Raw genomic sequence first — 11,869 nt, 5'->3', positions numbered from 1 at the left:
CCCCCAACCCATTGGAGATCCCCCAAGCCATTGGAGACCCCCCCAAACCCTACCATGGGAGGTCACCCAACCCATTGGATATCCCCTCAAACCCATTGGAGATCCCTGAACTCATTGGAGATCCTCCCGACCCATTGGAGATCCCCCCAACCCATTGGAGATCCCCCAAGCCATTGGAGACCCCCCCAAATCCTACCATGGGAGATGACCCAACCCATTGGATATAACCTCAAACCCACTGGAGATCCCTGAACTCAGTGGAGATCCCCCTGACCCATTGGAGATCCCCCAAACCCATTGGAGATCTCCAAACCCATTGGAGATCCCCAAACCTATTGGAGATGCCCCCCAAACCACTGGAGATCCCTCCAAACCGATGGGAGATCCCACCAACCCACTTGAGATCTCCCCCAAGCCCATTGGAGATCCCCCAACCCAATGGAGATCCCCCCCAACCCACTGTGTCCTTCCACGTGAAGTGGATGGGACAAGTCCTCCTGCAGCCATGTCCAGGCATTTGGAAAACAAGGAAGGGATTAGTGAACCCAAATGGGCAAGGAAAGAAGGACACGTTGTGCACATGGAATTTCACAAGGTGTCAGACATGGTTTCTTGTGGTGTCCTTATAATGCGATTGGTGCCCTCTGGGCTGAAGAAGTGGATACTGGATGGGAAGCTGGCTGGATGATGAAGCCCAAACGTCACCAGTGGTACAAAGTGCCCACAGAGCCAGTTGCCAGTGGGATCCCTCAGGGACCAGCACTTGGGCCAACACTGTTGAACGTCTCTATTCTCCCCCTCTATGATGTGACACAGTGAACCTTCAGCTCCTTAGTGGATGGTGCAAAGCTGGGCAGAGGCCTTGGACAACCTCACCTGGGTCACCCTGCCCTGAGCAGGACAGTGAGACAAGATGATGTTCAAACCTGAGCTGCTCTGTGATTCCAGGAATCTTTCCCTTGGAAATGTTTTGGAAGAAGGAAGAGGTGGAGGAACAAGAAAGTAAAAATACAGGCAGAGGAGGAGACCTAAAAGGTGTCAAATAAACAGAGCAGTTCCTGTGAAGAATGTTTCTCTGCTCAGATTGTTAGCAGGAAATCTATAACCAGCTCCACAAACTCCCTGTTTTGCTCATTGGCCCCTGGGATTTACAGCACATTTCTTTAAATCAGATTTTGCACTGAAGTTTGCACTGATTGTTACAGCTTCTTTGCAGGAATTGCTTCATGTTTCCTTAGAGAACTGGATGTAAACAGGCACCGGGGAATTTTTAATTAGAGGAAACAAAACAAAAAACACAATAGAACTTAATGATGTTTCTCAGTTCTGTGGTTAAATTAAGTAGTTTCCAGCGAGGTCCGTTACCATGAATCAAGAGTTGCCTGTAGGGAGTACGAGAGCAACTGCTGAAAGACTTGACCTGCCTGAAGCTCAAAGCAGAGTGAGAGCTGAGAGGCTCTGAATGAGCCAAGAGTGAGAGGGGAAGAACCTCTGGGGAGCGATGGAAAGTGCAAATGTGCAGACAGGCTTCTGAAGAGATGAGTTCAGACACGGTGAGCTGGGTAAGGACAGGTGGAAACTCCTGCATGTCCAGGGGATTAAATAAACGTAGTGATAGACAGAGTTCTGGCACCGCAAGCACAGGGAAAGGCCAACGTTTCATCTCCCACAGTCCATACACATTCTGAAAATTCATATTTTGGCAGGGTAGAAATTCCACAGACATTTTATTGGAAATTTTGAATTATTTCATCTGATGAAAAAAAGAGTGTGGGTTTTTTTGTTTTTCTTGTTGTTGTTGTTGTTGGTTTGGTTTTTAAGTTTTGAGGGGAGTTCTCAGGTTTTGGGGCTGAGCTCTATCGTCTCACTATAAGCACCCAGTGCAAACCTCGAGACGCCCCCGTGTACCTGAGGTGTTTGCCTGGGACGGGCAGGTATCAGACCAGACTGATAGAGCGATGGTGCTTTCATCATTTACAATTAGTATTCAACACTTGTGCATCTAATTAGATAAGTTTCAGGACTGTAGGTGAAGAAGCAGGTAGGTGAAGAGGACTTAGAAGATGTGATAGAAGAATATTCCAGTTGATAATAGAGAATCATAGAATTCTTTCAGTTGGAAGAGACCCTCAGGACCATTGAGTCCAACCACAACCTAAATCTAGAACTAAACCTTGTCCCTAAGAACCTTGTCTAAACATCTTATAAACCCCTGCAGGAATGGTGACTCCCCCACTGCCCTGAGCTGCCTGTTCCAATGCATGACAGCCCTTTCCAGGAAGAATTGTTTTCCTAATATCCAATCTGACCTCCTCAGGCACAATTTGAGGCCATTTCCTCTCGTCCTATCACTTGCTACTTGGGAGAAGAGACCAACGCCCTCCATGTTCAACCTCCTTTCAGGCAGTTGTGGACAGCGAGAAGGTCTCCCCTCAGCCTCCTGTTCTCCAGGCTGAACCCAACAGTTCCCTCAGCCGCTCCTCATCACACTTGTGCTCCAGGCACTGAGCAGCTTCGTCGCCTCCTCTGCACTCTCTCTAGTGCCTCAATGTCCTTCTTATGATGAAGGGCCCAAACCTGAACACAGGATTCAGGATGCGACCTCATCAGCGCTGAGAACAGTGGCACAATCACGCTACTCCTGCTGGCCACATCATTCCTGATACAAGCCAGGATGCTGATGGCCCTTTTGGCCATCAGGGCACACAGAGGCTCATGTTCAGCTGCTGTCGAGCAACATCCCCTGATCCCTTTCCACCAGGCAATTTTCCAGCCACTCTTCCCTGAGCCTTGGGTTGTTGTGACCCAAGATCAACACTCCCACCCAACTTGGTGTCACCTGCAAACTTAATGAGGGTGCACTTGATCCCCTCATCCACATAATTGATAAAGCTTAAATAGAACTGAGTCAAATACTGAGCCCTGGGACACCACTTGTGACCGGACGCCAACTGGATTTGTCTCTGTTCGCCACAATTCTTTTGGTCCAGCCCTCCATCGCACATACACCATCCAGGCCATGAGCTGCAGCTTCTCCAGGAGATGCTGTGGGACACGGTGTCAAAGGCTTCACTGCAGTCTAAGGACACAACACCCACAGCCCGTGTGGCGCATTCACTGCCCGCGACAGACTTTCCCTCATCTGCTCAGCGGTCACCTTGTCACAGAAGGAGATCAGGCTGGTCAAGCAGGACCTGCCTTTCATCAAGCCATGCTGATTGAGCCCCATTGCTCGTCTGTGTGGGTGACCTCACAGTCCTTTCCCAGCCTTGTTCCTGCTGTTGGCCAATCCCCTGCAGAGGCAGAAGTGACCTCACAGTGCCCTCCACAGCCATTGTCTCCTACTGGACTATGAGTTCCTGAGACACAAGTGACCACACGACATCGTACCCACCATCACCCTCCTTGTGGTCCAGTGTGTGAGCAGATCAAACTGAGCTGCTTTCATCAAATGTATCTGATAGATTTCCTATCAAGGGTTTGAGTGGAGAAACGTTCCTCAGAGGAGCTGCTGTATTTACTCTGGGGCATTTTATATCGCCAAGGAAAAGATTAATGGAGTCCTACAATAATGCAGGATGGAAGAGACCCCTGAACACCATTTCTGTCCCACTGAGGTTTATGGCACCCCAAGGAATAGCTGATAGCATTTGTGTACCCTTGGGTTCATCTCACCACATGCACACACTGGACATGCACATGATGTGTATGTTTACATCTCATCTGGACAATGAAAACATGGACTTTTGATCTAGTATTTCATAGAATCATAGAATGTCCTGAGTTGGAAGGACCCACCAGGATCATGGAGTCCAATTGCTGTCCCTGCACAGGACACCCCACAGGTCACCCCGTGTGTCTGAGGACATTGTCCAGTCTCTTCTTGAACACTGTCAGGTTGGGGCCATGACACCTCTCTGGGGAGCCTGTTCAGTGTCCAGCACCCCTGGGGGAAGAACCTTTTCCTCATGTCCCACTGACCCTCCCCATAGAATAACTGAACAATAGAATATCTCAGGTTTCAAGAGAGCCCTGAACATCATCTTGTCTCCCCCTCCTGCTCAAGGCAGGGTGCACCTGGTGAGGTTGTTCTAGGCCTCTGCTGAGCTTTGCATCATCCACAAAGGAGCTGAAAATGTGCTCCATGCCATAATGAAGATGCAGAATAAAGCCGTTGGATAGTGTTGGCCCAAGTACTCATCACTGAGGGATGCCACTAGAAACTGGCTGAACACAGGACTTTGTACCACTGATGGTGTTTGGGTTTGGTCACGCTGCCAACTCCCCACCCATCACAACATCCACATCTGCATCCCAGATCTCACCAAGCTGCTCTAAGGCACCACAGGAGACCATGTCTGGGGCCTTGCAAAACTCCATGCCCTCAACATGCCTTTCTTTCCCCTGCCCATTTGGGTTCAACAATTCCTTCCTTGTCCTTCTGCTGCCTGGAGATGCCTGCAGGAGAATGTGGCCCGTCACCCTTCTGGGGACAGACGTAGGCTGAGCATCCTGTCTGTCTCCCAGTTCTCCTTCCTGCCATTCCTAAAGATGGGTTTGATGTCTGACTGTCTGAGGGACCTCTGAACCTCTCTGATCACTCTGGTACTTCTGAGACCACAATCCAGAATTTCACACAGGGAAAGAGGGGCAGGTGTAGGACTGTGTAGAACAGCATGTGATGGAGATGGCAAAGGTGATGGAGCAAATAGGGACATTTGCAATGAGCCTGTCCAAGGCAGCTGAGATGAATCTCAATGTGCCACTGGGGTTTGTCTTTGGAGTCACACACAGAAGTATCACGGTTCTGTCAGATGTCCACATCTGAGCTGGCCCTGTGGACTCTTAAAACACATTGAAATATTCAGGGACAGACAGTTTCCCTTATACACAGAGACACAGAGCCAGTGTCTCTCTGGGCTCCTGTTCCTATTCCCAAAGGTTGGGAGGCACCTCAGCCCGGTGGTGTGTCGCCATGTTTTACATTTATCTTTGATGTCCCTCATCATTAGGAGTGGACATTGGTTCAAGGAAGCACATCCCAGTGCTGCATTCTGGTGGTTTCCTATGGGAAACCCAACATGATGTGACCTCAATGAACTGTCTGTCTCACAGGCCTTCATGGAACCCCAAGGAATAGTTGATGGTGTTTGTTCTCATCCATGTTCATCTTACCTCACATACATGATGTACATGCTCACATCTCATCTGTACAATGTGAACATGAACCTCTGACCTACTCATTCAGTGTAATTCCATGGAGGGACAAAAAAGTCTGAGCTGGGGTTAGAGGCCAGTGCTGGAAATGGTGGTTGTGAGGGGCCAGTCCATGGTGATTGACCAGGGGCTCCTTCCACAGGGTGTCCAGTGCACAGGGGCACAGCCCAGCCCTGCTCTGCTGGTCCTGCAGGTCTCTGGCAGAGGCCTGGCTGTGAGAGGACACTGCTGTGTGCCAGCCCTGCACACACACTGTTTATCTGCACACTGGGGTTTGAATGGTGGGACACTTTCTTGTGCATGTTCTTGAGAGAAACTTGAAGAATATCTAAGCCTTCAGGCACTGCCCTACGAAAATCACATTTCTTTATAAAAGTACTGTTATGGAAGCCAGCTCTGTGACACAAGCACCCATTGCTTGTCCCTGCCGGCACCCACAGCACTGACACACAGCAGGATGGTGACCAAGCTGCCAGAGCACTCAGACCTTGCACCAACACCAGGGATGAGAAGGAGAGTGTGGAGTGGAACCAGAACACCTCTAAAAATCCAAGGGCTGCTGCTCCCTGGCAGAATTGCCATGATAGACTCTCTTGCCCTCCACTAATGAAGACAGAAACTCCCCGCGTCTTCAAAAAGGACTTAAAAGAGAATCTCAGGAGAAAACCAAACCAGGACAGGACAGTTTAGGGCCCTATATTTTTTTTTTTTTCAACACAAACAAAATGGCTCCTCGTTTACATAAACAATTGGGCAGAAAAGAAAGGCAGACAGTGAATTAGGAAAGAGATTATAACATTATCACAAAACACCACCACAAAATGAGAGTTTGTTGCTGTTTGTTATTGAAAATGTCCAGTTATCAGTTTCCACACTAAATCCTTGAGCTCCTGGTTCCTCAGGCTGTAGATGGGGGGATTCACAGCTGGAGGCATCACTGAGTACAGAACTGACACCACCAGATCCAGACATGGGGAAGAGATGGAGGGGGGCTTCAGGTCAGCAAACATAGCAGTGCTGATGAACAGAGAGACCACGGCCAGGTGAGGGACGCAGGTGGAAAAGGCTTTGTGCCGTCCCTGCTCAGAGGGGATCCTCAGCACCGCTCTCAAGATCTGCACATAGGACACCACGATGAACACAAAACAGCCAAATACTACTAATATACTAACCACCATAAGGCCAAGTTCCCTGAGGTAGGACTGTGGGCAGGAGAGCTTGAGGATCTGGGGGATTTCACAGAAGAACTGGCCCAGGGCATTGCCCTTGCACAGGGGCAGTGAAAATGTATTGGCCGTGTGCAGCAGAGCAGTGAGAAACCCAGTGGCCCAGGCAGCTGCTGCCATGTGGACACAAGCTCTGCTGCCCAGGAGGGTCCCGTAGTGCAGGGGTTTGCAGATGGCAACGTAGCGGTCGTGCGACATGACTGTGAGGAGACAATACTCTGCTGCTACAAAGAAGGCAAACAAAAAGATCTGTGCAGCACATCCTGAGTATGAGATGGCCCTGGTGTCCCAGAGGGAGTTGGCCATGGACTTGGGGACAATGGTGGAGATGGAGCCCAGGTCAAGGAGGGCAAGGTTGAGCTGGAAGAAGTACATGGGGGTGTGGAGGTGCTGGTCCCAGGCTATGGTGATGATGATGAGGCCGTTGCCCAGGAGGGGAGCCAGGTAGATGCCCAAGAAGAGCCAGAAGTGCAAGAGCTGCAGCTCCCGTGTGTGTGTGAATGGCAGGAGGAGGAAGTGGGTGATGGAGCTGCTGTTGGACATTTGCTTTTCCTGAGCACAGGGCGCTGTCATGAGAAAAAAAAAAAAAAGACAGTGAGGATCCAGGGCAGAGTTCTCTGACAAAAATCAAACCAACTCCCACAGACCCTCCCCTGTCACACACAGACACTCTTGTGTTTTTCTAGGAGTATCTTTTTCAGGACTGTGGCTGCAGCCCTGCTTGGGGCTGGAAAATGTGCAACCAAGAGCAGGGCCTCTGCCCATGGGCCGTCGATAAGTCAGCCCAGCTCTGCAGAAGTGGGGCCACAGGAACGGTGGGGACTGTCCTGGTTCTGCTAACACAGAAGGGCTGTCAGCACTTGCTTCCCAGTGATAGGGAACAGAGATGGTGAAGGCAGCTTAGGAGTTCCAGGTTTCTTTACACCACCCCCCATATTCACTGCAGAGTGTTGCTGGGTGTCAGAAACCCTCAGCATTTCTGCTGCACTCAGGGAGAACAGAGCGAGTCCTGTGAGACCAGAGGGTGCCTGTGGGTCAGTGCAGAGTGAGGGCAGCTGCTCTGTCCCTCTGTCCTACTCCAGCTGCCATGGGCTGGCACCTTTCTGAGATGGGGGCTGATCACACTCCCATGTTACCCTGAAAAGCCACCAGGCACTGCTGAGATCACAGGGATCCACCTCAGACCATGACAGGTCTCACCCTTTCCTAAGGTCTAAGCACCCAACGTTTAGTCTAAGACACACACAGCTCATTCCCCCGCCCCACAGACTGCATTGCCCACAGCCCACAGGTCAGAGCAAAGCTGGGACACGTGTGCCCATGGACACACCTGCAGGAAAGGACCCACAAGATCAGGCTGTGACTCTGCAGCTGAAACTGCCATCCCCAGAGAGCCTGACAGCAAGAACAAGATCCCAACAGCAGTGACCCAGAGCACGGGAGCAAGAAGGAAAATGCGGTGAGGGTGGGTGTGAGAGAGGCCAAGGCAGAGGCAGCCGGGCACTCAGGCAGCGTCCCCCTTCCCCAGCTGTGCAGCCACCTCCCAGACACCAACAGTGCCGGGCAGCTGCTCTCAGCCCCTGTGCTCTGCAGAGGAACTGCAGCTCTGGCTGCACAGGAGCTGCTTCATGCCTTGGAGCCCCCGGCCCTGAGGGCAGAGGCTTTGCTGGGTGGGAGAGGAGGCCAGGGGGCTGCTCACAGGAGGGATCTGCACTGCAGGGGGTCACAGGGACTTTTCTCTGTTCTCCCTCCCATAACAATTCTGAGTTTGGTTTCCTCTCATTTCTGATCATTTCCCTGCTGCCAGGAGATTCTCCCCCTGGGAGGTGTTTCCCTGTCCATGTCTGTTCCCTGTCAGTGCTCACAGACCATCCCACCCTCTGTGCCTTCCCCCTGGCCCTACAGATCCTGCCTGTTCACAGGCACTGCCTGGGGGCATCTTCCTGTTTGCAGGCTGGAAAACAGGACAGGTCAGATTAAGTGTAAGGTGTCCAGCAAAGGTGATGCTGTTCCTGCATAAGCAGAGGAGTGGCTGAAGGCATGATAGGATTCTCTTGAAGACCTACTGATCACACAGTTGCAGTTCTCAAACATTTGTTTAAAAATAACAACTCCTTTTCCATTTATCCCCACCCATTCCCAAGAGTAGGAGACTGAAAACAAAGACTCAGGGAAGATCCTTATCTTTTAAATACTCCTCTTGTTTTTCTCCTTGAAAATTCCTGTTGTAAATATTCTGGGGGTGATCAGGAGCTGTGAGCAACCCTGACCTACACTGCACCCCCTCAACAGCAGAAGCACCTTTCCTGCCCAATAGAGTTTGCTCCTTCCACCACATCTTCTGGGGTGCAGGTACCCTGCTCTGCAGGACAGCCCTGGGCACCCCTGGGTGCTCCCCCTGCAGTCACCCTCAGCAGAAGTTGTCGTCATTCCCTGTCCCTCTGACAGTGCAGCAGGGAAGCCCTGCTCTGGAGTGTGTTCTTCTTCTCTGCAACAGAGATACTGTGAGAGAGACCTGACAGATCCTGTAAATTGTGGAATGTACCAGCTTAGGGTCTCCCTCCAGGAAATGCAGCTGCATTGTCCTACAGCCACAGACTTACCATGTTAGCACTGCGAAGATTAGACTCATTGAATCCTCAGCAACCAACGACCCCACATTGCTTTTAATCTCTCTATGCCTGGCTGCTCTCCCGTCAGCATCTACAGTCAGAGCCCTCAGCCCTGCTGCATGTGCAGAGGAGCTGCTCCTGGGCAGAGCTGTCTCTCTGCAGCGCTGCCGCTGCCATGAGCTCCCTGTGTCCCAGGAGCCCAGCCCAGATCAGCAGCACAGGAGGAGCCCATGATGTCCCTTTCTCTGTCCCCTCTGGGCTACTCCAGGTGTCCCTGGGGCTCCAGGGGCACAACTTCGAAGTTGAAATAATTAGTGATGTTGATTCTTTCTCTCTCCTCTTTAGAGACACTTCTTTCCAGCATTTTATTTTTCATTTTAAAAAAATGAATTGGTATGAGAATCAACTTTTCTTGTCCCATCGTTAGACAGAACACCAGGAATGTTACAGCAAAGGATCTAATTCCTCCAAGCCGGGGGAGGAATATCTTCAGGTGAATTAACTTAGGCATTTTGTTCTGGTTTTACACTCCTAGGTCTAGAGAGACTTTCATCTGTCTCTGGCCATGTCATGTCTGTGCTCTGCAGCAAAGCCTTTGCACACATGGGCTCTTGGACACTTGGTATCAGGTTTCTTGTGCAGGTCAGAGCTGGGCTGGTGCCACAGCTGGGGTGGTTCAGCCCAGATGTGAGGCCATGTCCTCAGTCAGAGACCTGACTGGGGGAACTGGAGCTGTCAGTGCTGCAGACAGAGCTGTGACACGGATGGAATGAACTGCCAGGCAGGGTGGCAGGAGTGAGTTCATCTGGTCTCAAGGACAGCAGCCTCCAAGCACAGCAACAGTCCAGATCAGAACTCAGTCCAGACCTGTAAGGCAATTCAAGGGCCCCACAACAGAATTACAGAATCTGAGAATGTCAGAGATTGGAAGGGACCTCGAAAGGTGATCCATTATAATTCCCCCGCCAGAGAAGGAACACCCAGATGAGGTTACACAGGAAGGTGTCCAGGCGGGTTGGAATGTCTGCAGAGAAGGAGACTCCACAACCTCCCTGGGCAGCCTGAGCCAGGCTCTGCCACCCTTACTGAGAAGATGTTTCTTCTCAAATTTAAGTGGAACCTCTTGAGTTCCAATTTGAACCTATTACCCCTTGTCCTATCATTGGTTGTCAGAAGAGCCTGGCTCCATCCTTGTGACACTCACCATTTACATATTGATAAACATTAATGCGGTTAACCCTCAGTCTCCTCCAAAATAAAGATCTCCAGCTCCCTCAGCCTTTCCTCACACGGGAGATGCTCCACTCCATCATCTTTGTTGCCCTGCGCTGGACTCTCTCCAGCAGTTCCCTGTCCTACTGGAACTGAGGGGCCACAACTGGACACAAGATTCCAGGTGTGGTCTCCCCAGGGCAGAGCAGAGGGGCAGGAGAACCTCTCTGACCCACTGACCACCCCCTTCTAACCCACCCCAGGTACCATTGGCCTTCCTGGCCACAAGGGCCCAGTGCTGGCTCATGGTCACCCTGCTGTCCCCAGGACCCCCAGGTCCCTTTCCCCTACGCTGCTCCCTAACAGCTCATTCCCCAGCTCACACTAGAACCTGGGGTTGTTCCTGCCCAGATCAAGACTCTACACTTGCCCTTGTTCTATTTCATTACATTTTCCCCGCCCAACTCTCCAGCCTGTCCAGGTCTCTGGATGGCAGCACAGCTTTCAGTGTCAGCCACTCCTTCCAGCTTGTTGTGTTCAACAAACTTGCTGACAGTCACTCTATTTCCTCATCCAAGTCTCTGATGAATTTATTGAACAGTACTGGCCCCAGTACTGCACCCTGAGGCACTGCACTAGATACAGGCCTCCAACTGGACTCTGCCTCATTGACCACCACCCTCTGGCTTCTTCGCTTCACCAGTTTGCAGTCCACCTCACTACCCGCTCATCCAGTCCACAGTTCCTCATTTTAGCAACAAGGATGCTGTGGGACACTGTGTCAAAGGCTTTACTGAAGTCAAGGTGGACCACATCCACTGTTTTGTCATCATGTATCCACCTCGTTATGTCTTCATAAAAGTCAATGAGGTTGGTCAAGCATGACTTCCTCTTGGTGAAGCCATGTGACTGCCCCTAATGACCTCTTCAGTCTTGGTGGTCTAAGGGGTCCAGGGATAGCATATTTTAGGTATTGGTGGCCCAAAGTTTCCAGAGGTGGGAAATCCTACATCTTGTTGGCCCAAAGTGTCCAGGGATGGGACATCTTGGGAGCAGAGATGGGACATCTTGATCTGAGTGGCCTAAAGTTTCCAGGGATAGGACATTAGAGGTCTGACATGGGGCAGCCTGGCTTGCGGTAGCCCTAGGGGTCCAGAGATGGGACATTATAGGTCTTGGTGGCCTAAGGGGTTCAGGGATAGCATATCTTGGCCGGGATGGTCTAAGGGATCCAAGGGTTGGGACATTTAAGTCTTGGTGGCCTGAGATGGCTGCAAATGGGACATCTTGGATCCAGAGTTGGGGCATTATAAGTCTGGGTGGCTCAAAGTGTCCAGGAATGGGATGTTTTAGGTCTTGGTGGTTTAAGGGGTCCAGAGTTGAGAGATCCTGGGTCTTGGTGGCCTCACGGGGTCCGGGGATGGGACATCTTGACCTTGGTAGCCCAAGAGGGCTGGAAATGGGACAACTTGCGTGCAGGGATGGGACCTGACTGGGGAGCTGGAGCTGTCAGTGCTGCAGACAGAGCTGTGACACGGATGGAATGAACTGCCAGGCAGGGTGGCAGAAGTGAGTTCATCTGGTCTGCAAGGACAGAAGCCT

The 11,869-nt window shown here is 51.2% G+C and overlaps 1 protein-coding gene across 1 annotated transcript; it reads right to left on the bottom strand.

Moving 5' to 3' along the window:
* Positions 1-6,059: 6,059 nt before the first annotated feature.
* LOC308043845 (olfactory receptor 14A16-like) lies at positions 6,060-7,306 on the bottom strand (the record flags this gene model as incomplete). Its single annotated transcript, XM_080350161.1, has 1 exon — positions 6,060-7,306. Exon 1 carries the CDS (start codon positions 7,014-7,016, stop codon positions 6,060-6,062), a length of 957 nt encoding a protein of 318 aa, XP_080206287.1. The 5' UTR covers positions 7,017-7,306.
* Positions 7,307-11,869: the final 4,563 nt, after the last annotated feature.

Source organism: Nesoenas mayeri (assembly GCF_963082525.1).
Source record: "Nesoenas mayeri genome assembly, chromosome: 9".
Lineage (NCBI taxonomy): Eukaryota > Metazoa > Chordata > Aves > Columbiformes > Columbidae > Nesoenas > Nesoenas mayeri.
The sequence above is the reverse complement of the archived record's forward strand: the minus strand, read 5'-3'. Positions and strand labels throughout refer to the sequence as shown.